The sequence below is a fragment of the Balaenoptera ricei genome, chromosome 3, assembly GCF_028023285.1.
Source record: "Balaenoptera ricei isolate mBalRic1 chromosome 3, mBalRic1.hap2, whole genome shotgun sequence".
Lineage (NCBI taxonomy): Eukaryota > Metazoa > Chordata > Mammalia > Artiodactyla > Balaenopteridae > Balaenoptera > Balaenoptera ricei.
This window is the reverse complement of record NC_082641.1, coordinates 31791891-31819857: the sequence shown is the minus strand read 5'-3', so window position 1 is coordinate 31819857 and position 27967 is coordinate 31791891. Positions and strand designations below refer to the sequence as shown.

At 47.7% G+C, this 27967-nt stretch overlaps 1 protein-coding gene across 2 annotated transcripts; it reads left to right on the top strand.

Annotated features, from left to right (window-relative positions):
- Positions 1-28: 28 nt before the first annotated feature.
- Positions 29-27967, top strand: GDNF (glial cell derived neurotrophic factor). Of its 2 annotated transcripts, none has more exons than XM_059919250.1 (3): positions 29-225; positions 4926-5024; positions 26081-27967. In XM_059919250.1, the coding sequence occupies exons 2-3, from the start codon at positions 4952-4954 to the stop codon at positions 26563-26565; spliced, it is 558 nt and encodes a 185-aa protein (XP_059775233.1). In that variant the 5' UTR covers positions 29-225; positions 4926-4951; the 3' UTR covers positions 26566-27967. The 2 variants fall into 2 exon arrangements, with proteins under 2 accessions (XP_059775233.1, XP_059775232.1); XM_059919249.1 differs by having other exon boundaries at positions 4926-5102.

The window sequence follows — 27967 nt, the reverse complement described above, 5'->3', positions numbered from 1 at the left end:
CCCTCGCCCTTCTCGCGGCGGCGGCGGCGGCGGCGGCGGGAGCCTTGGCCGCCGCCTCCTGCGCGCCCTTGCTGCCCCGAGCAGCCCCAGGATTGCGAACTCGTGCCCCTGACTTATCGGGCGGGGCTCCGCGCTCCTGCCCTCGGCCCGGATGGGTCTCCTGGCTGGGACTTGGGGCTCCTGGAGTTAATGTCCAACTGGAGGTCTGCGGAGACCGGATCCGAGGTAAGCGGGCGAGCGGGCCTGGGGGGGAGCGGGCGGGGGGCGCCTGAGTCGCCAGCGGGTGCGTCGGGCTGTGCGGCGCTGGAGACAGAGGGGGCGCGGCTGGACCCCAGAGCAGGCGGTGAGACTAGAAAGAGGGGACACTAGAGGGAACCGAAGCGCCGGGAGGACAGAAGAGAGAGAGAGAAGTGGAACCGGGGAGAGGCTGGGTTTGCGGAGGGGCAGGTTGCCTTTCCTCGTGGGCAAAAATCTCTGGTGCCCCTGCTGCCTCTGGACCCGGGCATATCCGACAGGGGCAGTTTCCCTCCCCGACTCGGCGAGGGGCTCTTCCGTCAAGTCCCGGGAAGGTGCGGGACTGGACTCGCCTTTGAACCTACCACGACCAGACTTGGGTTCTCTGTGGACGCGCGGCTGCATAGATACCATTACCGGGAGCGTAACTTGGTTTGGTCTGTTCCAAGGGAAAGTGTAGGCCCCGGGAGGGACTGCTGCAAAGGTGCTGAGAACCTAAAAATAGAGAGCTCACCTCCTCCGGCGCGGTCTTGCAAATCTACATTCCTAGCCCTGGTCGGAACCCGGTTGCTGGCACTTTCCTAATGCCCGAAATCCCACCTCACCATCCCCGTCAAGCTTAAGAGACGGGCTTCCTGAACAGTCCCGGACCGGGGCCTCCGCCTCGAGCAGACTCTTGAACCTTCTCAAGGTCTCCCCTAAGCCATCTCAGTGATGGGTTGAATGACTTTCGTCTGTACTCTATGCCACCTCCCCCAGTAACACCCCCGCCACCACCCTGGCACAGCCTCAGGGCTGATTTCGCTGTCGTTTGGTTTCCAGACCCACCGGGTGAAAACGAACCCTCTTTGGGGCGGGGAATGACTCTCGCCGGAACCCCCAGCCTCCTGACACCTCCCTAGTTTCGGGGCTGGCACACGCGCCCGCAGAGCCGACGTGCGCGCCCCGGGGGAGCTGCCCAGCCCCGCGCTCGCAACACTTTTGCTCATTGGTGGGGACAAACACAACTCTTCGGAGCCCTGCCGCGGATGTGTTAGAGCGCACTCCACTCTTCCACAGTATATTTGGGGGGGGGGGAGTATAAGTGGTTTACAATGTTGTGTGAGTTTCTGCTGTACAGTGAAGTGAATCAGCTATATGTATACATATATCCCCTCCCTCTTGGCCCTCCCTCCCCGCCCCCATCCCACCCATCTAGGCCATCTTGAATATACACTTAAGCATCCCAAGGAGGAGATGCTGCTGCCAACCGGCCGCACGCACCTCCTCCCGCAAAGCCCGGAACAGGGAGCTGCGGGGCTTCCTCCCAGCCGCGACCACGTCTCGCCCTCACAGTTCCGCCACGTCTTCGCTTCGGCAGGGCTCAGGGACAGTGTCGCCTTTTCAACAAGTGTCAGGTGTTCGGGGAGCCCGCTGCGTCCCCAGCCCACTCTCGCAAGGGGTTCGGGTGCCCCTGGGTCTGGCACCCGGCCTCGGGCCCTTTAACAGACAGACCCCTTCCCAGACTGTCTGCAGAAGGCGGCGCTCATTCTTTTTCCTGCTCTGGTCTTGGGCCCTCCATCCGTCCAGGACACAAGACACAGTTAAGAAAAGCAATTCATCTTTTCAGCAACTTCTGTCCCTATCCCAAAAGAAAGCCCCCGAGTTACAGCACGCCGCCACCCACCCCCGCCTCCCTTTTCTCCTCCTGAGACCTGGATCTCTAAGGAAAAGCCCAAACACACCTCCCAGCCTGCCAGATACAAGAAGGCGCGGGGGCACTGGCGGCGGGAGCGCTCACACGCGCTGAAGCTGTCACCGTGACGCGGGGGAGGGGGGGAGTTCAAAACGCAGGTTGCCGAGAAACCAGCTTAAGGGAGGTGGGTAGAGAAAAATTAGGGAGTGAGGATGAAGAGGGGTAGGAGCCTGAAAAGCAGGGATGTTCGTGAGGACATCCAGAAGTTCCGGGGGGGGGGGTAATTTGCATTTGGGGAAGGATTGTAGGGGGAGTGCTCGTTCATCGGTTCTATGCTTAAAATCACAACGCAGCCCCAGCCGCGTGGGCGCTCCAGGACTCCGGCGGTTTCTGGTGCCCTCTGGTGCTGGGAACCCAGAAGCGCCCCGCGGCGAGCGGCGGCTTCTGCCGGCACTTTTGGCTCCTGGGACGTCCTTTCCGCCCTGGACTTGGGGACCACCAGGTGCCGGCGCCCGCGACGCTCCCCTTTTGCCCTCCCGGGCGCGTAAGTCCTGGGCGCAGAGGGGAACCAGCCTGCAGGGTACGAGGACGGGTGCGGGGGCACCTGGCGGAGCCGACTTCGGGAGGAGAGCTTGGTTACCGCACGTGGCAGCGCGTTCCGCAATTCGCGCTCGTAGCAAAGGCGGACGGTTGCGGCAGAAACACTTCGGACAGATGTGCTTTAAGAAAGCGATAAAGAGACCATTAGGGAACCCGGGGGGTGTGGGGGGGGGTGTGGGAAAAACCTCTGCGTGGACCGCTGTGAACGCGAGCCGCCGGATTCCCTCCTCTGGCTCCGCCAGGCAAATACCGGGAACTAAAGAGCCGCTCCGGCTGCAGCCTGCCCCGGCGGTGCGCAGGAGGAAGAATGCGCCCTCCCCGTCCGGGGGAGGTGGGAGAGCTCTTTTCGTGGCCTGCGCCGCACCCGGCGGAGGGCGGGAACCGGGGCCGGGAGCCTCCTTTGGCGAGGCGGGGAGTTTTCCGCTGAACTGTTTTGCCAGCTTCGCCACACTTATAATTGAGGATCTCCACGTCCAATTTAAAAAGCCCTCCGTCGGCCAAGCAGGAAAAAAAGGAAAAACCCTCTTAATGCGGAAGGGAAATCTGGTGCCTCTGTCGCTTCCTGCTGGCGGCCACCGCGATTTGGGATAGCGCGTTAATCCCGCGCCTCCCCGCCCCTCAGGGCCGCCAGCCAGTTCGCACGCACCCGCGAGCGGGCCCTGGGCGAGGGGGCGGGAGGCCTCGCGTTCCCCCGTCCTCTCTGCTCGAGCGCCTCGCTGGGCTAGTTTTGCATGGCCTGGGTGAGGTGTTGCCTGGGCCCCCGCGCCCCAACCCAGAGCCTTTGCTTTTCCCCGGGTTTGTAAATCAGCCAGCGGGGCATGGGGCGCCCGGAGCTGCAGGTTTTCGGAGTTCCTAGTCCCTACAGACTCCCCGAGCCCAACAGCTGCATAGCGAACAAACAGACACCCGAGGGATGGAAAATGCATTCGTCTCCGCAGCGGTGGGAGGTGGCGGTCGAATGAAACGCTTCCCCGGGTGGCCTGCACCGGAAGCCGGGCGGGAGTTCTGGGTGGAGATGGGGGGCGGTTGCTGGAAGGGAGGCGGGCGCTCCTGGCCGCTAATGGAGAGGAAAGGGGCCGAGGTTTTTGTTTTTACCTGGAAACTCTTACTCTCTCCCACGGAAAAAGTTCAAGGAGATTTTCCTAAGAATCCCTTTATTTGGAGGAAAGAGGATAATCAACTGCATGAGTCTCGTAGCCCTTGGAAACTGAACACTGGCATTGGGAAGGCACTGGGTAACACCGCACCCCAAGGCGCCCGGGTCTCCCGCCACCTCCTAATTGTGTGGGGCTTGGCCCCGAGTTGAGGGGGCCTTTTTCCTCACCAGCCCCCTGCTGCGTGACCTTCCTTTCTAGGGGTGTGCGGAGTGACAGACCAAACGGAGGCCCCTGACTCAGAGGACCTGAGCCCCACCGCGCGCCCTTTCCTGGTCTAGACCTCCTGGTGCCCATGCTCTTCTGTAAGGTCCCGGACCGGGTACAGTTGTCCAGGAGTGACCGTGACCGGGCGTGGGGAGCTCGCAACTCCTCTGCGAGGGGAAGGGATTTAAGGCCAGAATCTCGCAAAACTGCAAAAATAAGGAGGGTGTTCGGGGACACCACGAACATTTCAAGACAAAGGCAATCCCTACCTAACAGTAATGCTAAAACACTTATTGAGCGCTTCCTTTATGCTTGGCTAGGCCTTTTCATGTGTTAATATTCATAGCCTTAGGAAGTGGAAGTAGTATTTTAAACCGAGTTGAAGCTTTGGGAAGTGAAGTAACTTAACGCAGATATTCCCCGGACAGCCCCAAAGTCTCCAAGTTCCTACTGACTTCTTGTTCCGACGACAAAATACTAATTTAAGTGGGAGGAGTAAAGCTTGGGAGAGGTTAGTGGTGCCACTGAGCCTGCCCCCGCCTAGCCGAGAGCAGGATCAGGACCCCGGGCGGTCCCGCACTTGATTTTATTCCTGAAATAAAAGGCTAGTCTCTTGCTTGGGTCCAGGGCTCTTCCCCGGGGCCTGTGGGAGCTGCTGGACGGGGCGGGAAGCACAGGGTGAGGGTTGCCCAGTCGCCCCCCAGGAAGCGGGGTGGGGGGGTGTTGCGCGCCAGTGCTGGTGTCGTCGTGTTGGCCACGCGTCCGGTGTCGTCGTGTTGGTACCGGCGGGGGCAGCGGCCCTGCTCGAAAATCCGACCCCAGGGAGGCGCACCCAGGAGCGGGGACGAGCAGGCGGCTGGGAAGGAAGGAGGGTGGGGGGGGGGGTGCCCGGGGAACCGCCGGGCTGCCGCGGTCCGGGAGGAGGGCGGTGCCGAGTCTGGCGGGGAGCCCCGAGGACCCGCGGGGCCGAGGCGCCCCGGGCAGCGCGGCGGCCCTCGGCGTCCAGGCCTAACGCGCTCTCCCCGGTTCTCTCGCCCGCCCGCCCGCCCGCCCAGGTGCCGCCGCCGGACGGGACTCTAAGATGAAGTTATGGGATGTCGTGGCTGTCTGCCTGGTGCTGCTCCACACCGCGTCCGCCTTCCCGCTGCCCGCCGGTAAGAGGCCTCCCGAGGCGCCCGCCGAAGACCGCTCCCTCGGCCGCCGCCGCGCGCCCTTCGCGCCGAGCAGTGACTGTAAGAACCGCTCCCTCCCCGCGGGGGTCACCCCACCCGCCGCTCGCACGCACCCCAAGTCAGCCCCGACCGCAGTGCGGCCTCCCGACCCAGGGCAGAGCCGCGCTGGCGCCGACGCCCCCTCGCGGTTCGTAGCCACCGGCTGGTGCCCCAGGACCCCAACACCTAGTCTGCATGTGGCACGCGCTGGTTTTGCCCAGCACAGGGGGTAGCACATTTTTCTGCTGCTCATTTAGGGTTCCGAGGAACAGCTGTTTTCCCCAGCGGTACCACCACCACCACCGTAGGAAAACACGCAGTTGTCCCCTTTCCTCTGCTTCCCCATCACACATACATACACCCTCGTTTTTTCTTCCCAAGCCCTCTTTCTCTGTTTGGGTGTGCCTGGCTTTGCTGAATTCTGAAAACAATTGCATTTCCATCCTAAACTGCCCTTGCAAGGGAAGAGGCTGAGGTTTCACAAAACCAAGCCAGAGTCAGAGAAAACACAGAAGGGCCTTGATTTCCAGAACAAGCATCTGGGCAGTGTCAAATCTGTTCAGAAAAGTTCCAGTTCTAGAAAGACAACGATACATAGTGCTAGCTGGGGCTAGGGGGAAAAGAAACAAACAAACCATCGTTCACTCCACACATGACAATGTTAACTCTTAAGAAAAGACCAGGTTATTAATATTAGAAAATGAGTCTGTGATTTGCCTCTCAAAAGTGTCTTAGCAGTTTATCAGGGCACGTCAACTATGATTTGATATAATTTACCCTCCGCTCTTGAGAAGTTGTCTATTGCATAAAGCAGAGTATGCTTCAACACAAGTTAGAGATTATTGGGGAGGTATGCAGGTAACAAAGGTAGCAGCAGAGAATTTGCACAACCCCAAACTAAAGCAATAGTGAACGGTCACCATAACCACTCACCACACCACTCCCGTTACCCTTCAAGCTGTTTTGCATTTGAAACATGCACAGTAGAAAGGGTCCCAGAGTCAGCTGTATGCTAGAGTCCCCCAAACCTATGGCCTTGGGCTAAAAATCGCCCAGGAAATGTGATGTGCTTATCTTATGCTTAATTACAACAATTAAAGCATCGTCTTCCAGAAGTCCCAGGGAAAAGAAAAAGTGCATTTTTCTAAGGCAAATTAAGACTTCAAGAGTGACTTAGGGTTAGAAAGAGAACACAGTTGATCCCTTGAAATTGAAGGAACTGTTCCAAGAGTTTTTGTCCATTAGTTGTATAAACCTATTTTTAAAGGCTTTGGTTTCAACCACGAGTTTCCATCTTAGCGTATACAATGTTTCTGCAGTAGAAACTTAAAATGCCCTTTAGTACCATTGTCTTCAGAACTGTACCCATGAGGGCTGAGTAAGTGGCTTTTCATTGGTTCAAGCAGCCTAGGTCAGAGGAACAGGAACACAGTGGAAGGTAATAGTTTTCTAACCAAGACATTCTGGAGAGAAAAATGACTGTGCCTGATTATGAAGCTGATTAATTCATGGAGGTTTAATTAGCATATTAGTATCTTGTCTACTTAGGCTTATTTAATGCTGGCTCCTGGTGCTGGCTCTGCTTTTGGCTAATTCTGTGACCTTGGACAAATTACTTACTACAGAACTCAATGAACAGTTTACAACTATACAGTAAAGGAAGGCCTTTCCACTCCAAAATGCCAATGATCGTGAGATTGCCCCCCCCCCGGAAGACCCCCCCTCCCCCACCTGCACACTCCACCCTAACCTTCCTTTGGGAAAAGACTCATAAGAAAAGACCCCTGCTCACTGGACTCACCTGGGGAACTTTAATGACTGCTGATGCTGGGCTTTCACCAGGAGAGATTCTGATCTCATTGGTTTGGGGCGTGGCCTGGGCATCTAGATATTTAGATATTCCCCAAGTGAGTCTAATGTGTAGTCAGGGTTGAATCCCTATGGCTTGATAATACCCTAAGAAAATCCGTGCCTCATGTAAGGTACAGGCAGTCACAAAACAAGCAAGGTAGCCGTAATCCTACTGATGGACGGCGGTAGCTGGGGGTTCTGGGGAAAGGGAGATCACTTCCCTTTTCCAAGACTGACGCTAAGTCATCAATGGACAAGATTCTGACCACTGTGTTTACATTAGAACCAGCAGAACACACCTGATTCTGTTTTATCTATCGGAAGACCCAATAGATCCTTGAAAGAGAAATGTTCCCAAAGAGAAAGTGAGCTGCATTCTAAGCCAAATTGACTTCCTTCCAGGTATGTTCAATTCGGGAGCAAGCTGTCAGTGCGGGGAAGGCGGACTAATGACAATGTGCAGACTTTGAACGCTCAACCAGTGTCAACATGCTCCTGTCACAGCGCTGACATTTATATCCTGCACTGTACGCCATGCAACTGGTTAAGGCTTATGTAGAAAAGCATTCAGTCACTCGTTTCATTTGGAAATAGAAAGTACCGTAAATTCTGGTCCCTCTTCTTTTCAAATGCTTGTAACTTAGTGATTGAGCAAAGGCTCTTTCATGCCACCTTGAGTCATTCTGTGCTGTTTAAAGTGGGCTGGACTGCACCCTGTCCACACACGCACCCTTGAGGTTGCGTGTATTTTGCTGGTTCCAATATAAATGAAACAGCCAGAATTCTGTTCCTACCGTTATCATGAGCTGAACCAACCAAGTAGAATTCATAACTGGCTCACTCGTTTGCCTAGAGGTTGACGATAAAGTTCATGGGCTGTGGCTGCCTCCTGTAGCGACTTTGAACTTGTCTAAACTCAAAGACTTGTGATTTTCCTTTCGGGGCATCCAAGACTTTTCCCTTTCACCATCTTTGGCTTTTTTTTTTATTTTGCTTTTTACCCATATCTTCTCCAAAGGGCGATTAGAGCAGGCCTGAGGCATCTAGAAAGCGAAACTAGAAGGTGATACGCACAGATGTCATAGCATTTTAGAGCCCAAAGGTACTCCTATGGTCCCCAAGCCTAAAGATGTAAAGCAGCTTGTCCAAAGTGCCAGAGTTCCATGATGGCAGGAGGAAGATCTGCTGAAGCCGGGACCAGAGTTTCTCCAAACCACTGAAATGCAGAGCGTTCAGTTTTGCTACCTAGGGGAAAACACTTTATGTGGGAGGAAGGTTTTCAGCTAATGACTAAAACCGTGTTGCACAAGGTTGCCTGAACTTATTAAAGGTTAGTTAATCGTAGTCACATACCAGATCTCAGCTGTTTATGATAACTCTAAATGTGTTTCATAAATGAAAGCACAAAATGCATGTGGTTTTTAAAAATTTGAGATCTGAAAGCACATATTCATTCAACAAGTAATTAATGTGTGCCTGTATGTGCCAGGCACTGTCCTAGGTGCTAGGGAATCCTTGGTGCACAGACAAACGCCCCTGTCCTCATGAAACGTACTCTCTAGTAAAGGTGCAGTGTGTGGTGCAATTTGGTAGCATTGTAAACTAAAACTAAACATGAAGAACCTTGCGCTGAAAAGGTGGGCTTTCTATGTGACTGGAAACCAACTAGAAGAAACCCTGAGCATTCTTAAATTGTAATTGCAGGTAATCCACAATTTATTGTAATCTAATGGGGTTATATTCCACCAGTTTGCTAGCAAGTCACAAATTTTCCTAGAGAAACCATCTTACAAATCAAGCTATCAAGTTCCCAGACTAACCCACAAAAATCTATGTAAACCGTGATAGAACTGAGATATAATTCACAATATTATTGGGCTAGAGTCTCTTCCCAGGTTGCCAGGTCCCATAATCTGCAGAAGGAGGGCATAGAGCAAATCATGGAGTTTCAACAAGCAAGAGCTCACGTTCACACATTCAGATCAGTCTATGGTTTGGATCCCAGCCTTGCCACTTACCCAGCTGTTACTTAACAGCTCTGAAAGCGCAGTTTCCTCATCTGTAAAATAGGAATACTATTCATCCTGCCTCCTGGGGCTGCTGTGAGAGTTAAACGAGATAATGCTTTGTAAAACCTGTGCCCCATAAACAACGATTGTACTTGCCACCCTCCTCCTTGCAGCATGCACCCAGTGAATGCCTTTTCTCCCGCCACAGACTTTCACTTCAGCCCCTGCCAAGCCATTGCTCTAACTGGTGGAATTTCAAGCAGCCTGACAAAGCATGGAGAGTGAAAGAAATGCAGGCCTTCCAGGGAGGCTATTTTGGGCCCCAGAGACAGTCAGTTGGTCAGCACGTAGGCGGGCCAGTCTTGCCTGGGATTCTGCCCCCGGGTCAGCTCCCCCTGGCTCTTCCCAGGTTTCACAGCTCCTTCCCTTCCCCATTCTCTGAGCCCACATAGTTCCTATGGAATTGTTCCCACCAGATTCCCATGTTAGGGAGACCCTCTTCCCCATGGGAAGAAGGGGGCCAGGGCACACTAAGATCCTTACAGGTAGGTGATAAGGTGGCTGTGAGTTGGAGGCTCCCTGTCTTCAGATAGAGTATTTCTGTTTTAAGTGATCCCACCTGGATATTTAAGATGGTTCACAAACCCAGCAAAAAAACTGTTAGTGAATTTAGTAAACTTTCAGCCTATTGTTATTCGGCTAAGAAAGCTTCTAGTGCAATAAGCTGGTTAAATATTAAGCTTTCAAATCTAATGTTGTGGGTTCAGAGTTCAGAATAAATAAGTGCCGTCCATCTATTGCTTCTTATTATTTTAGGGACTGTATGAATAGATGATACTGTAATAAAGTCCCTAAGCTGGAAAAGGGCTGTGCCACTTGGGATGGGGCTCCTGGAATCAGGAAATTGCATGTCAGGCTTTTAGGAAGCATTGATTTCTCACTTGAGATCTGAGACCAACATCTCATTCTGGCCTCAGTCTGAAAACCTATTTCAAACTGTTGCTGTTCAGAGAAATCTATTTCAGGCTTAATTTGAATTGGCCAGTCTTAGGACCTTAGGCTGATCCAACAGCCAAATAATTATTCTCAAAAGATTCTACTTTCACTGATAGAAAAATAAAAGCTATCTGGCATTTTCCCCTCCTAATGTCCCCTTTCATCTTTGTTTCTTTAGCACTTAATGGTCCATAGCCCCTTTATTCAATTAAAACACATATTCTTTAATTAATCACTTGAGGTCAATCAGGAAGCAAGTATTAAATAGCTTTCATGCTCTAGGTGCTGTGTGGGCATCTAAAAGGCAAAATTGTGAACTTAAATAGCTTATGATCTAGTTGTAAACTATGGATAGGCTGATGGGTGGGTGGGTGGGTGGGTGGATTGTCATTCCGACAGATAGCTATGTCTACCAAGGCATGTATGTTAGCTGTGGTCATGGTAAGAATTCCTAGCAATGAAGTCACTGGGATTTGGAGATTATAGCAGGAAAGAATTTGGGGGAGAGGGGGGATTTGAGCTGGTACTTGAAAGATGGGTATTAGGAAAGGAAGGGAAAGGGAAAAGGGCACATTCCAGACCAAGGAGAAGCATAGGCAAATTTGTGATCACGATATGGGGAAGGGGCAGGTGGTGGATACAAGGAGGAGGCCAGACTAGTCGCCAAGTACTGAGAACAGGTGGCGGGAAGTAGTGTGAAATTTAGGATATCTCTGTAGGTGATACCCAGATTATGAGATACTGTAAAATCCAGGAAAAGAAGGTGCTTGCTCTGTTTCTGATGGCAGCAGGGTGCCGCTGGAGTGTCTCAAGCAAGCAGGTGGCAGCAAGCGGGATCTCACTGCAAAGCCTTCTTGCTGCAAAACTTACAAGTCCCAAGCTTCACGAGTCTATAGCATAGGCATATTTTTCATTTTGAAGTGTGCCCTTATTTTTAAAGTGTCTAGGCATAAGCACAATTGAATCAACCTGTTAATCCTCAAATAAGTGAAGAGCTACGAATAAAAACTTAAGTTAGTATCATACAGCTGAACGTATTTACAAAACAGAAATAGACTCACAGACATAGAAAACAAACTTATGGTTACCAAAGGGGAAAGGTGGGGGAGAGGGATGGATTGGGAGCTTGGTACTAGCAGATGCAAACTATTATATATAGGATAGATAAACAACAAAGACCTACTGTATAGCACAGGGAACTATATTCGATATCTTGTAATAGACACGGGAAGTGGGAAGGGTAAGCTGGGATGAAGTGAGAGTGGCATGGACATATATACACTACCAAATGTAAAATAGATAGCTAGTTGGAAGCAGCCGCATAGCACAGGGAGATCAGCTCTGTGCTTTGTGACCACCTGGAGGGTGGGAGGGAGGGAGATGCAAGAGGGAAGAGATATGGGAACATATGTATATGTATAACTGATTCACTTTGTTATAAAGCAGAAACTAACACACCATTGTAAAGCAATTATACTCCAATAAAGATGTTAAAAAATATCTTGTAATAAACTATAATGGAAAAGAATCTGAAAAAGAATATATATACATATACATATATATATATGTATATGTATATACATATATATATATATCTGAATCACTTTGCTGTGCACCAGAAACTGACACAACATTGTAAATCAACTAGACTTCAATTAAAAATAAATAAATAAATAAAATAAAAGCTAAAGAAAAATAAAGTTAATATCAGAGCACATCTTAGCTCTCCACGTGGTAACCCACTTTTTAACAAATAAGGTTTTTTTAATTTATTTTATTGAGTATAGTTGATTTACAATGTTGTGTTAATTTCTGCTGTACAACAAAGTGATTCAGTTGTACATATATATACATTCTTTTTCATATTCTTTTCCATTATGGTTTATCACAGGGTATTGAATATAGTTCCCTGTGCTATACAATAGGACCTTGTTGTTTATCCATCCTATATATAATAGTTTGCATCTGCTAATACCAAACTCCCAATCCATCCCTCCCTCTCCCCCCTTCCCCCTTGGTAACCACAAGTCTGTTCTCTATGTCTGAGTCTATTTCTCTTTCGTAGATAAGTTCACTTGTGTCATATTTTAGATTAGATTAGATTCCACATATAAGTGATATCATATGGTATTTGTCTTTCTCTTTCTGACTTACTTCACTTCTTATGATAATCTCTAGGTCCATCCATGTTGCTGCAAATGGCATTATCTCATACTTTTTTATGGCTGAGTAGTATTCCATTTCATATATATATATATATATATATATATATATATATATATATATATCACATCTTCTTTATCCATTCATTTGTTGATGAACATTTAGGTTGTTCCATGTCTTGCCTATTGTGAATAGTGCTGCTTTGAACATAGGGATGCATGTATCTTTTTGAATTATAGTTTTGTCCAGAAATATGCCCAGGAGTGGGACTGCTGGATCACATGGCAATTCAATTTTTAGTTTTTTGAGGAAATTCCATACTGTTTTCCACAACGGCTGCACCAGTTTACATTCCCACCAATAGTGTAGGAGGGTTCTCTTTTCTCCACACCCTCTCCAGCATTTGTTATTTTAACAAATAGGTTTTGCATATTGTCCTAAAATCGAGTACGTTTGAGCTATACTGGACAAGAGGAGATGTTATTTATCCCCGTTGTACAGATGAAGCAATGAGACCTAGAGATTTGCTCAAGGTCACAAATCCAATAAGTGGTGAAGCCAGCAAACCTCAAACTTCTAGTCCCAAAGCCAATAATGCTGGCTTAACACAGACTGTTCTCATATTAGTAGATTAAGAAAACACAAACCCTGGCTTGCTAAAAATGTATTCACTAACTGAAACACGTCTTTCTAGGAAAATCAATGAGCAAACTAATAGAAAGAAGCAAGGAATATTATATTTCCTTGAGGCCCTTTCTTTGATCCCTGTTTGGGCTGCAGTGAGCCTAGGCTCATATTATTAATGGCTATTTCGAAGTCTAAATCGGGACATTTTAGGGAGAGAAACATGTATTTCTCTGCACACTCCTATAATATCAATGCTTTTTGCAGTGAGAGAAGGCTCCCTAACTCTTCGGGACAAAGTGAGGTCTCCTAGAATGCTTGATAGGCTGATGGCATTTGGGAGGCCTTCGAGAAGGCACTTGTCCTCAGGTGGCTTCTGTTCCGCCCAGGGAAGGAAGCGTCCACTTGGGAAGCCAAGGGTGACTGCACACGTGCCAGAGTGATGGCCTCTGTGGGAACAGGAGTGGGATTGCATACACAGATCTTGGGTCACTATTGGGAATCAACTGCTTAGCTCAGTAGAGACAAAACCCACTTTTGTATGATTGTATAACTGAGCATGGTTTTTAAAGTCTTCAGACTTTTTTGCTTGCAAACCTACAAAATTACATTGAAAAACTATTGCACACTTCTAAAGTGATATCTGCAATTTTATCACAAGTTTAAATAGTTGTAGCAGATGTAATTTCCAGCCCATTTGGGAACTAGATATGTGCTTCAAATCTATTTTTGGCAAAACCTTGGAGCTGCAAATGTAACTTATTCAATTCGTGGAAAATTATCAAACAGATCAGCTCAAATAAGTTTATTTTTTGGTCAGAAAAGGTCCAACTTCATTTTCACTTGAAATGCACGTGTTAGTATACATCCATGACAACCACCACTCCTCTGGATCCTAATTATAAGATGAATAGATGGATGGGTGGATGGACAGACAGGCAAATAAAGCACCATGGCTTGCCATGAGTGCCTGGACAGAATGAAATACGGAACCACCAACTTTGGTATTTCCTGATTCATTCATATGGGACTTTTCAGTAAGTGTTCATGGTACAATGAACACTCACGTCCCCTTTTCACCAAGACTGACCTCTCGTTAGCATTTTGCTTCATTTTTTTTCCTAAACCATTTGAGAATTACTTGCAAACATAACAATAAATAGTTCAGCATGAACCTTCTAGGAGCCAAGGACATTACCTTATATAACCACAATTCAGTTATCAGTCTCAGGAAACGTAACATTTACACAATACTGTTATCCAATAGATAGTCCATATTCAGATGCCCCCACTTGTGGCAATAATGTTCTTCATAGTTTTTTCCCTTAATTGAGGGTCACAACTTGCATTTGATTGTCATGTCTCTTTATTCTCCTTTAATCTGGAATTAGCTCCCGAGCCTTTTTTCCCCACAACATTTTGAGAAGTCCAGACTGTCTTGCCTGCTGTTCTGCAGACTGCCCTTCGGTTTGGATTTGTGTGATTGTTTCCACGTGATTAGATTCAGGTACACATCTTTGGAATCCTAAGTTCATGATGACACGTCCTCACATCATGAGTCACCGATACCAGTTTATCCCAAGGAGCCATGCACGCCTGAACTGTCCTTACAGGTGTCTATCCACCAGACAGGGCCTCGCAGTAAAATGAGTGAGCTGGGCAGGAAGGCAGAAGGATGACTGTGCAAGGAGAACTGGCTGCAGGAGTGTTCGTAGGTGGACCAGTCTTAGGACGCAGCACATGTGGAATTTGGGGATCTGGACATTGATTCTCTTAAAACTACCCATAGACTCTGTCGAAAGTCCTCATGTACCCCCAGAGGGATACATGCCACAGGCTGAAGACACCGATCTATGCCATGGTGGACACAAAATATTGTTCATGGGCTGTGGAGTCAGTTGATGTTTGTGTGGTTAATTTGGGGGCATTTCTAGGAAGAGAGAAGGGGCAGCCCAGGCTCCCAAGACAGGCCTGTTCCTTCTCCCCACAGACCACCAAGCCGGGGCCTCCAGGCCTTCTCCTCCATGGGACATGCTGGACAAACAAGGGGCCAGTGTCTGCATCCCCTTTGTCCCGAGCCGGCAGAGTTGGTCTTCACGCCACTGCCTCCAGTGTAACGTCAGTGAAGAACGGGCACAGACGTGAAAACCATAGGGACTGACTCTTGGTGCCATTTGTTAAGTACTTTCAGGCGCTGAACCGAAAATGTTCTTCCATTCCGTTTAACTCTCCCCACTTTCAGGGGAGATCGGGGCTGCACAGGGTTAATCAACTTAACCAGACTGGACCCAGGAAAGCCTGAGGGAACACTCACTCTTTTGACCATCCCGCATGACCACTTCCTGCCAGCCCACCACTCTCCTACGAAGCTCTTCTGGCTACGTCAGCGAGGAGAAAAGTCAGGCGTGGAGGTTTTATAAATGCAGCTGTTTTTCAATGATACGTCTAGCTAATTACCTGAAGAGTCTTTGAGATTCCAGTAAATTCATCCACCAAGGGGTAGAAAGTCCCTCGTCACATCTGACCACAGGAATCCATCAGACAGGCTCCAATGATAAAGAATACTTTTCCTTTACCCCCTTTATTCTCCTTTCAGCTTCTTAATCCCTCCTCTTCTTGCCCAGGTCCCTCAGGCCCTTCGAGTTCCTTCTACCCACTGCTCAGGTGGGCCCACTGGGAAGGGCCCAGGGAAGTTGAATGCAGGACCCAGTGGAACCATGGGGCCTCTCAGGCTGCAGACAGGGCTTTGTGGGAAGGAAGGAGCCAGGTTCTTTTGCTTTCCAGGTTCCTTTGGGGTTTCCCCTCAAAAACCACCTGCCTCTGAGAACATCTCAAGTGATTATTTTCCCAAGGGGCGCTTTGTACGCTTCATTGTATTGGGTAACTTTCTCTCCCTCCCCTGTTAAGTGTTTTATAAGGGCAGTAGCAGGGCTCCTGGTGTGCACTCTTGAGCATGAGGTGTTTACAGCTGGCTGTGGTCTGCTTTTAGCTCGCACCAGGTGTTCGTGGATTAGCTAACAAATGGACACCCTATTGAGTGTTTTCCTGACTTAAAAGCAGAAGAATGGACCTTTTCCCCTCAGGGGAACCATTCTGTATTACCATAAAATTATTAACATCACTATAATAAAAGTATGGACCACATAGGTGGAAATCAGAGCAGGGCAATTAGAAGCTGAGTAACAAAATGAATGTAGTCCATCTTTCCTGAGTGAAGTTTTTGACTATTTGTATTCATAGAGTAATTTCCATTACAGTGATGACAAGTTTTCTTAGTTAAATTGTAGGATAAGTAGTCAAGATATGGTATAGCTAATAAGTGTGCGCGATGTTGTTCAAAGTAGGTGGAGGTGGTAACTAAAATGGCATTCTGGTGGGCAAATGGCCTTTAAAAGTATACCCAAGGCTTCTTTTTCTGTATTTTGAACTGGTTGGTCTTTTCTTCTGTCTTGAGAGGATCCAGAAATGCTTTTTTAAAACAACAAAACACTGGTGTTTTTACAACGCAAATACTTTTCAAATAAACCCATGTCATGTTTTATTGCCGGCAAACCACTGGTCATGGAGAGAATGCCCTGGTAGCTCTGGCAGTGGTCACAGTGACTTCGTAAATCGCCTCAGCTGGTGATTGTTCATGGGAGAATAGATGCTGTGGACCCCTCTTGAAGTTAACCCGAGTCCACTCTGACCAGGATGGTCTATCTAATGCTAGATGAATACTCTGTCCGAAATAGGAAAGTAAGGGTGGTCGTCACGTGACGCGAGATGCCTCGGCATTCCAGTACTTAGAGACCCATGGGTGCTTTATTTTAATTAGTTCAAATAAGTGGCAAAGTCAACACTTTTAAATAGTAGCAGATGACAGAACTTTGAATTTTTCAGAGAACTGCAACACTCTCCTGAACCAACACCACACGTTTCAGAGGTCGCTGAAGGTCAAATAAAAAACAAGCGTCAACGGCCCCCAAGACAAGCTGTGGGGCTCTTACAGTGCATTTGGTAGCAGTTGCCGTGGATGATTCCAGCCTTAGAGTCCTAAGACCAAGCAGCAAAACCAGAAATGAATAAAACAGAGATTTTGAGAAAATGGCAATTTTGCCATTTGGGTGAGGGAGACTGCAGGATTATAGCATGTTGGTGTCTGTGTCCTCTCAGAGGCCACTGGCTCCTTCTCTACCTTTACAGATGGAGACTGGGGTGTAAGGATACCTCCCACTAGAACCTGGGTACTTTGAGACACAAGTATAGGGCCCTTTCTACACATCTCTTCACCTCTCCTAAATAGGGCATAGGAAGATGACTTGATGAGTTGAGAGGCACTTGGTTGTTTCAGGTGTAACCAAGACGTTGAACCAAGAGGCAAACGGAAAAGGTTGAGAACTGCTAGAACCTAAAATACCTCTTATGGGGTCTCCTGGGGCCCCTGATGGTGGCGGTTAGCAGAATGCTGCTACGGCATCAGCAGAGGCAGTCCTCTCCCTGACGGGGGTGACACCAAGACTCAGACTGTCCGCATCTTAGGGCATCAGCACTGGGGAAGGCCCCCGAGAGGGGCTAGCCGACCTCAGAAGGGTTCAGTGACTAGTCCAAGGTCACAGGCTGGGCAGGGACTGACCCCGGACTGGAATCCCAGGCTCTGTCCTCTCCAGCTCTGCAGTGAGACTTTATCACTTGGTGCCAGCATGAGTTTGAGGAGCTTCCGGAGACGGGGCCTCTCTGTCTGAATCTGCCACCGCCCTTGGCTGCCGGTTTTCCGGTTTTAACTGGGAAATTGCCAGTTCTGCCTTAGGGTGATACGCAAGACCCAGGATGTGGGAGAGATGCCCCTGAACGGCATGCTTTTCCCTTTCTGGAGACGATTTACTGTATTCTGTGGTCCATGGCAGCCTAACTTTAGAATCTACTTAATGTACCTCAGTTCATGCTGAACTTTCCAGTAGAAAGTGTGTTTCTCACTTCCTGTTCTGAATGTGGTAAATGCTTGCAGGTGAAATCAGCATATCTTGCACTCTTTCCAGAGTAAGTTACCACATACTCGAGACTAGACAAGCTGCATCGTCGTGGAATTTTTACTTAAAAACAGATAGGCAGCTTGGAGCCCTAGAACAAGTCTGAGCTTTGAAACCAAAACCAGCTGAGTCTACATTTATGAGCCACGTGGCCTTGGGCAGTTAGATATTTACCTTCTCTGAGCCTCAGTTTCCTGATCTGTAAAGTAGAGATAAATATGCGACCCCGACTTAAGCCTTGCAGGGATGTTGTCAGGGTTGAAATTCATGCTGGGTGGCATCCATCCCACCTTTACACTGGTCATACTAAGTACATCAAGGAAGCTGTCATTTCAAATAGAGGGTGATGCATTTTTTTGGTAATGTGAGGAATTTTAAAGGTAAGACTCCATCATGTAGTTCTCATAATACTGCAGTATTAGTGAAAGAAAATCATGTTTGTACATTATTGAAAAGTAAAAACAGCATTCTAAAGAATGACATTAGTTGGGAATTTTCTTGAGAGGTTACATAAATCTTAGGCTGATCTTTCCATGTAAACCTGCATGTGTATATGTGTATATACACATATATGTTTGTATATATGTGTGTGTGTATGCACACACACAGAACTTCTCTTTTTTATATACTTGGTCTACAGAGCAATCTGCACTTTACCTGGGGTACAGGTAGGCAACGAATATCAGATTAAATGTCCTCCCCCCCGGGGGGGGCGGGTTTCACGGGCCTCCTTTTGCAGACAGCCTTTCAGGAGAGGCCCCACAGGCACAGTATCTCTGGCCTCACACCCAGGGTCCAGCCCACCCCAGAACTGGGCACCACCTGGAGTGAGGGCACCCGGGCGCTGATTGAAGATGTGCCTCTCGCCTGTGTAGCCTTGACCTAGGCAGTAGGTCACCCCTGAGGACCTCAGCGTATTAACCCTTGCCCTTCCAGTACACAGAAGCTGGATGCTTTTCGCTGAAGTACAGAGGTGGGCCCTCCCCAGAGCGAGAAACACCTGGGCCTTCTCTCCAGAGCCTCTGCATGCTTGAGGCTAGTTCTGGCCTGGAAGACGGCTCCTGTAGGAGAGGCCCACTGTGGGTGCGAGGGTCCAGCCCTCTCCTTCCTGGGCTCCTCAGGGCCCACCCCACTCCGGGTAAGGGGTCACCTCCTCACTGCTTTCTACACAACCTTGCGCTGCCTCCCTCATGGGCCCACGGGTCCAAGACAGGCTGAAAACCGGCTTAGACACCCAGCCAGGCCGGGTGAGGAGGGGGACAACCCAATACGAGTATAAAGTGACCCCTTTGATTAAAATATAATTAACCTGAAAATATATATATATATAATTAACCTGTACTCTTTTGAAGAGAAATCTAACATTTAAAAGAATACTTTGTCCACTAAATGCCAGCTTAGCCAAGATAATGTTTTGAATTATGTGCTTCTTAGTTCAGCTATTACAAGGAGTACTCCGAGGTCTCACCATTGTTCCTACAAAAACTCAATTAACTTTACCAGATAGTCAATATCCCAGGCCTTTGTTCCTCAGGTAATGTTACTGTTTTCCCACAATCTAGGGGGGCAAAGTCTCTGCAGTGAATGGTTTGGTTTGTTCCCAGAGTCTGGCCCGGTACAAGGTTTCGTTTGTTTAAATAACATTGTTTATACAAAGGACACATCAAAGTTAAAATATTTTAAATAGAATAATGCCAAAATATTTAGTTGCACCCTGAAGGATGACTTAAATGCATCTGAGCGTTTTGATTTTTCGAAAACTTTAGCTTTTGCATGTCCATGTTTTCCCAGATCTAGCCTCCAAGTGGGTCTGGGAAATGGGCAAGTGTTTGACTTACTTTTTAAAAACGATGCTCCTCTTTTGTGCTTTGCAAGTATTTTACTATCAAAGCTCATACTAATGAGGGCCATTTGTGTAGCTGACATGCTGCCAAGCCCTTTATAGGATAAATAAAGTGATACGCCATTAAGTCTTAATTTGGGGAACTAATCCAAACCCAACCCCTTTGCTGCCCCTGGCTCAGTGAATTCCAGGAACATGGAGGCGGCTGGGGGCTTCTTGGCCCCCCGGGGAGTTTACTTGCCTGAGCCAGGTGTGAGGCCTCTGCAGAGACCCTAAAGATTGGCTCAGTGGGGGCATGGCTCACAATGCCCCCGCCAAATGCCTAGTGTTGATAACTTGAGGTCTCTTTAGAAATGAACTCAGTCAGCAGCAAAAGGCCTGGGATTAGGAATTCAGTTGGAAGAGACAGGCCAATTTGCTCTATGGTTTGGAAAATATAATGTTGCCCTTTTCTAGTTTCCAAAATTCATATCCATGTAAAACTTTCAGCATAAATATTTATTTTTCCTCTACTGTTCAAGAAGGAGAAGAAAGGGGGCAGGGGGGAATCCCTTCAGTTCAATAAGAATCACCTATGTCCTGAACCTGAGGCTTAAATAAACATTTCCACCTTAACAACAAGGCATGAGGGAGATGTCCCATCAAAAGCAGTTCTCATTAGCTACACTCTTTCTTTTTATATTTTTATTTTTATTTTTGGCTGCATTGGGTCTTCGTTGCTGAGCGGGGGCTTTCTCTAGTACGGCGAGCGGGGGCTACTCTTCGTTGCGGTGCGCAGGCTTCTCATTGCGGTGCCTTCTCTTTGTTGCGGAGCACGGGCTCTAGGCGCACGGGCTTCAGTAGTTGTAGCATGCAGGCTCAGTAGTTGTGGCTCACGGGCTCTAGAGCGCAGGCTCAGTAGTTGTGGCGCACGGGCTTAGTTGCTCCGCGGCATGTGGGATCTTCTGGGACCAGGGCTCGAACCTGTGTCCCCTGCATTGGCAGGTGGATTCTTAACCACTGCGCCACCAGGCAAGCCCCTACAGTGTATAGTTTAACACATCAAACACAGATTGACTGCTTCCCAGGTGCCTGGAAGCCTTTTAATTCAGGCTTAATGATCCATTCACCATCTCACCCAAAAGCATAAGTGGTTGGTGCATTCACACTGCTACACGCATCACCCCAAAAACGCCAAGCAGAAATTAAAATAAAGAAAAAGGAACTAAACGTTCTCATAATAAAGGGTAAGTATGTCCCAAACATTATTGAGGACTGCTTATACTAAAAATTTATTTGCTAGTTATCTGAAATTCAAATTTAACTAGGTATTCTGTATGTTATCTGGCAAGCAAAGCCAGTGGACAGAGTCATGTGGTCAAAATGTCTTAAAAAGGAGGGACAACATTTTTCCAGAACTTTGAAAGTGTCAGGCAATAAATAAGAACATTATAAATGCTGATTCAAATCATCATTATAACCCTAGTAATATAAAATTATGTAATTTATCATGTTATATAAATTAATGAGTCTCTATAAACCAGTGTAAGTTGAACTTTTGTAAGTCAAATGTTTTCCCATTCGTTTATGTTAAAATTTTAGTAATATTTCATCCTCATTTCTGATTAATCCTCAGTTGATTCTCAATCAGTTTTAACTTCCATGTTCCCAGGTTCTTAAGTTAATGATCTATTCAGGAGTTCTTGAAAAGAGCCAGGGACCCCATCATGTGGATCCTTTTGTAAAACAAAGAGTCTCTTTAGAAATTTGAAGACTTTTTTTTTCTGTATTTTGACTAATCACCCCTAAGGTACCAGGTTTAGAAGTTCAGACTTCTATTCAAGCATGGGTTTTTGAAACTGAGCACACCTAATTTCCTCTTTTATAGCTTATTATTGAAAAAAAAAGTCACAAATAGCATAAGCAACTCATTTTCCGAAATAAGTAGTTCATGTCTTTAACGCAGAGTGCTTTAAAAAAATTTTCAGGGAATTTCCTGGCGGTCCAGTGGCACTTTCACTGCTGTGGCCTGGGTTCAATCCCTGGTCTGGGAACTAAGAATCCTGCAAGCCGTGTGGTGTGGCCAAAAAAAAAAAAAACAATTTATTTTTTTAACATCTTTATTGGAGTATAATTGCTTTACAATGGTGTGTTAGTTTCTGCTTTATAACAAAGTGAATCAGCTATATATATACATATATCCCCATATCTCCTCCCTCTTGCATCTCCCTCCCACCCTCCCTATCCCACCCCTCTAGGTGGTCACAAAGCACAGAGCTGATCTCCCTGTGCTATGCGGCTGCTTCCCACTTGCTATCTATTTTACATTTGGTAGTGTATATATGTCAAAGCTACTCTCTCACTTCGTCCCAGCTTACCCTTTCCCCTCCCCATGTCCTCAAGTCCATTCTCTATGTCTGCGTCTTTATTCCTGTCCTGCCCCTAGGTTCTTCAGAACCATCTTTTTTATTTTTTAGATTCCATATATATATGTATGTTAGCATATGGTATTTGTTTTTCTCTTTCTGACTCACTTCACTCCGTATGACAGACTCTAGGTCCATCCACCTCACTACAAATAACTCAATTTCGTTTCTTTTCATGGCTGAGTAATATTCCATTGTATATATGTGCCACATCTTCTTTATCCATTCAACATTTTTTATTTAAGAACAGAGAAGGAAAGGAAGGGAGAGAGGGAGGGAGGAAGGAAGGAAAGGACGAAGGAAGGTGGGGAGGGAGGAAGGGAGGAAGGATGGAAACTTCCTAAGGGAGTCGAGTAGAAGCGGTTCAGAGGAAATGACAAATTCAGATTCCAGTACTCTCCCACTCTTCCAGTCCTTCTTGAGAAAACGTTACTCCCATGGAGCTAGAACCTTTCTGAATCCTCAGGATGAAGTGGGCTTTGAGAGCTGACACTTTAAAGCTGCCGGAAGCTGGCAAGGGAGTGAGCTTGGTTATTCGCTGCTTACTCGCCCTCAGGAGGGAGATGACGGTGCTGATCAGCGCACTCAGCTGCCCGCGTGACGGAGGCTGTTTATTTTGGAGCCTTTCATTTCATCATGGTGTGGTTCTCAGCTGAAGCCCAAGTGTCCCCTGGATAAATTAAGGACTCTCTCTTTCTCCCCTCATAAAGTGACCTAACTCGTTCAGAAATCATTGTGGGCCTCCAGGGACCAGATCCTATTGTAGGCACCTGGGATCCACTGGCGAGCAAGCCAAGCAAAGGTCCCTGCCTCGTGGAGGTGACATTCGCTCAGAGAAGACAGACAACAAGCAGTCAACATAAGGAAAGTTAGTCAGACAGTGTGTTGGAAGGTAGTGAGTATTATGCTGGGGAGGGAAGAGGGCGGGAGGGTCTGGATTCGGGCTCGGGAGGGATTGCATTTGAAGCAGGGAGGTCAAGGTGGGGCTTGGTGGTGGTGACATTTGAGCAAAGACTTGAAGGGGATGTGGGCATGAGCCACGGGGTACTCTGCAGGAATGGTGTTTCAGGCAGAGAGGGAACAGCCAGCACAAAGGCCCTGAGTCCCTGTTTGTGTTCTGATCTGTGTGGGTCTCAACCACGATGATCTTGCCCCCAGGGGACGTTTGGCAATATCTGGAGACACTTTAGTTCGTCACTGCTGGGATGGGGCTGGGGGATACTACTGACATCTGGGTAGAGGCCAGGGATGCAACTAAACATCCTCAAATGCTCCCACAACAAAGAATGTTCCAGCCCAAAATGTCAGTAGTGCTGAGATTGAGAAACCTTGTGTTTGAGGAACAGTGAGGAGGCCAGAGAAGCTGGAGGGGGAGGCAGTAAGGAAGAAGGAAGTTGCATACGAGGTCAGTGGTAACAAAGGCTGGGACAGAGTGGGTGGCCAGGTCAGGGGGGGCCTTGGGCCAGTGTGGACTTTGGCTTTTATGCCAAGGGAAATGGGGAGGCATTGGAGGGCTTGGAGCAGAGGAGGGACATGAGCTGCATTAACAGTTTTAACAGTGTTGCTCTGGCTGCCAGGTGGAAAAGAGACTGAAGGAGGGTAAGGCTGGAATGCAGGGGCTCGGGGGCAAGAGGCGATGGGGCACAGACCAGTGGAAGCAGCTTCGAGAATTCTGTGCACAGAACGATCCAGTGCCAAACTTTAGATTCTAGATTTAGGGCAACAAGGTGATCTGGAAATTCCACACCATCCCCACTCTTTTCATTACTATATGTCATATATTTTGCATACACACACACACACACAGATGAGAGAGAGAGAAACAGAAATAGATATGGTTAAGTTGCCTTAGCTGGATTATGTTTTACACAACAGGATACCTGATATCTGTTTTAACAATTTGTTCACAACAAAACAATTTGACGTGGGTTAGGCACAGTGTAATCCTTCTCTGCTTTAACATGGGCTTGGCAAAAAAAATTCCCTCTTGCTAACAACTCTTTTGTGGCATATTGTCCTAAGCCACATATAACCCTAAACATACTAAATTACCTGAAAATGGGATGGGGAGCATAAAAGGTTTAGTACCTAATAAATGGGCGTTTGAATTGCTTTCCTCTTTTAAAAATGTATTCAGTTGTTCAAAGTTACTCTTCTCTTACTTGATCAGCCAAAGCAAATGCTTGAAACACAGCAGAAAACGCCAAGAGACTGCAAATTCATGCGTTTGCCCAAAGGTCTCAAACATCGTAGAAGCATCACCTCAATCATTCCTCCACATGATCTCCCTAAAATGCACATCTCTTGTCCTCTTTGCAACCAAAGCCAGTGGGAGTCGTGTGACAGCCTGCAGCAGAGGCTGGACACCCCCCTCCCACCGTCTGCCCACAAACAACGTCTCAGTCCATGTACTGCTATGATACATTTAAATGTCATCTTCTATGTCCTGGCTATTGTAAATAGAGCTGCAGTGAACATTGTGGTACATGACTCTTTTTGAATTATGGTTTTCTCAGGGTATATGCCCAGTAGTGGGATTGCTGGGTCGTATGGTAGTTCTATTTTTAGTTTTTTAAGGAATCTCCAAGTGTCCATCAACAGATGGATGGATAAAGAAGATGTGGCACATATATACAATGGAATATTACTCAGCCATAAAAAGAAATGAAATTGAGTTATTTGTAGTGAGGTGGATGGACCTAGAGTCTGTCATACAGTGAAGTAAGTCAAAAAGAGAAAAACAAATACTGTATGCTAACACATATATATGGAATCTAAAAAAAAAAAAAAAAAAAAAAAATGGTCATGAAGAACCTAGGGGCAAGACGGGAATAAAGACACAGACCTGCTAGAGAATGGACTTGAGGATACGGGGAGGGGGAAGGGTAAGCTGGGACGAAGTGAGAGGGTGGCATAGACATATATACACTACCAAATGTAGGGTAGATGGCTGGTGGGAAGCAGCCACATAGCACAGGGAGATCAGCTGTGTGCTTTGTGACCACCTAGGGTGGAGGGATAGGGAGGGTGGGAGGGAGGGAGACACAAGAGGGAAGAGATATGGGGACATATGTATATGTATAACTGATTTGCTTTGTTGTAGAGCAGAAGCTGACACACCATTGTGGAGCAATGGTACTCCAATGAAGATGTTAAAATAAAAAAAAAAAGAAAGAAAATACATTAACTGTAAATACTCAAAGAAAAAAAGAAATATAAGGTTAAATAAAATATATGAAATTTTTTTTTTAAATGTCATCTTACAGTATGACCGTATATTTTTAAAGTCATGCTAATCCAAAGAAGTGGTAAATTAGTCTCTGTATTAGTGAAAAGTAGGCTTAATGTTTTTTAAGGAAGCTTTAAAATATAGCTGAGCTCAAGAGCTTTTCATGTGATCTATCAAAATGGTTCTCGTCCCACTCAGCTGAGCAGAGGTGTTAAGTCGGGGTGGATTTCAGGGAAGAGCACTCCTCGGTATTCCAGGTGAAAGTAGCAGTGTCTTCCAAGCCCAATCCAAGGTTAATCCTTTTTTCACCCTCTAAGACAGGGTTTCTCAACGTATGCTCCATGGACCACCCCCATCAGAATTTCTCCAGGGCTCGTTAAAAACAGATTCCTCGGCCCCTCCCCACGCTTCCCTTAAGGGTCGGGCTAGGACTCTGCATCTCCCTGAGCATCCCAGCGTAGTCCCATCCGCACTCACATCTGAGAACCACAACTGTAGGTTACGTTATTAGAACGAGAAGGGGCCTCCATCAGCATCAGCACCCTCAATACAGACGCGTTAACAAAATGGCAGAAGTTATTCAAATGGCAATTCCACTTCTAAGGATTTGTTTTCAGCAAGGAAGCGTGTCACCCCCCGTGTCAGTCTCCTCTTCCGAGTGAATGCACTTCCTTCCGCGGAGTCTTGGAGGGTACCTTTTGGCCTGTGTCCTCAGGGTCAGGGTGGAGGGGGTGACAGTGGGCCCTGAGCTGGTAACTTCACCGTGAGGCCGAGCTCGGCCGCCTTCAGGAGAGACTGTGATCTTGGAGCCTCCTCGGAATGGTCGTTGCTGTCGTCTCATGTGACCGTTTCTGTTTTCTTGTTGCACAGCAAATATGCCAGAGGATTATCCTGATCAGTTTGATGATGTCATGGATTTTATACAAGCCACCATTAGAAGACTGAAAAGGTCACCAGAGAAACAAATGGCCGTGCTTCCTCGCAGAGAGCGGCACCGACAGGCTGCAGCCGCCAGCCCGGAGGGTTCCCGAGGGAAAGGCCGGCGGGGCCAGAGGGGCCGAAATCGGGGGTGCGTCTTAACTGCCGTGCATCTGAATGTCACCGACTTGGGTTTGGGCTACGAAACCAAGGAGGAACTCATTTTCAGGTACTGCAGCGGCTCATGCGATGCGGCCGAAACAATGTATGACAAAATATTAAAAAACTTGTCCAAAAATAGAAGGCTGGTGAGTGACAAAGTCGGGCAGGCGTGTTGCAGACCCCTCGCCTTCGATGACGACCTGTCCTTTTTAGATGATAATCTGGTTTACCATATTCTGAGAAAGCATTCCGCTAAACGCTGTGGATGTATCTGACTCCCGCTCCAGAGACCGCTGTGTATTGCATTCCTGCCACAAAGTGCAAAGAAAGGGACCAAGGTTCCCAGAAGATGTTTGCCCGGAGTGGAAGATAAGGACCAAGGAGGCGAGGAGGAGGAGGCAGGCAGCCGTTGTGGGAGCCTGGTAGAGGGAGATCCAGCTACAGAAAACTGGACGGGAGAGAGAGAAAACAGCTGTCTGCATTCTCCCAGATGGCGGCCAGCGTCACCAGAAGCTCAGGGCCGGTGTCCCTGCTTGGGTGTTGCCATCGTTTCATCCGATACGGTCCACCGTCGCCGGTCACGGGTACAGTTGCGGATGCACTTGAAACCAAACCAGTGTATCTCCTGTGGTTTGTTTTCACATGTCAGGAGACACCAGGGAAATGGTCCTCCTGGTGTCATTCCTTGTCATTATGTTTTACTGCTGAAAGCAAGAAAGGTTTATTTTTCTGTCACTCAGTGGAGACATACACCGGCAAGGAGGAAAAAAAAAAAAGCAAAGACACACACGAGAGGTAGTAACCTTTGCTTTTGAAGGTTCAGGCCTGAGGTTTACTCCAGCCAGCGTTTTGGGGAACAGTGGGTGATTGATTTCAAACATGGTGTGTGAGGTGGGAAGAGGTTGGCTAGGAACCAAAAAGGCTGTCCTCATGACTAAAACCAAACCTGAAGGTATTTCCTTTCTGTCCTTGGAAACAGGAAACCAGTTGTGGTTTTCGGCAGCATTCTTGCAGGAGAGCGTTCGGGGAAGGCCCCCAGCTGCACCGGGGCGGGGAGGCCGCCGGGCTCTCGGTTTACAGAGAGACAGATGTTACATACACCCCAGCTCCGTTATGCGTGGTCACCAGTGACCAGAGAAGCTACTCGATGCAATGCATCTGTTTCAGATACAGAAGTATAGAGAAAATATTTATTGAGATTTAAGTTATTGTTATTTATTACCGTTCACTAATGAGTTTCTCTTTTTTCCCTTATTTATTAAAGTTTCTTTTCAAAGGTGCCAAAGTATATGTGCTCGCAAAATGCAAAAGAAGGTGACAAAGGAAATTTTAATTGGGAACAAGGGTCCATGCTTTTCAAAGTATTAAAAAGTTTTTCCGCTAGGCAAAAAATCACTTACTTTACCTTTTTTAAGAAGAGCTCTCGTGTGATTCCCCCACATCTCAGCGTCTTACCTGTTTTCATATTTTAGAGAAGAAACGTGTCAGAAGGAACATTTCTGACCGGCCCCCTTTTCGGGAGCAGTACACAGAGACCGGGGCACTCGGCTTCATTTCTTCACGGTCCTGTCTCCCAGCAGACAGGCCGTGTGCTCCATTCCCTGTTGTATTTAAGCTCTCACTCCCCTCCGCGTGTATCTGTCTATCATATGCATAACCATATATATCAAAGGTTAA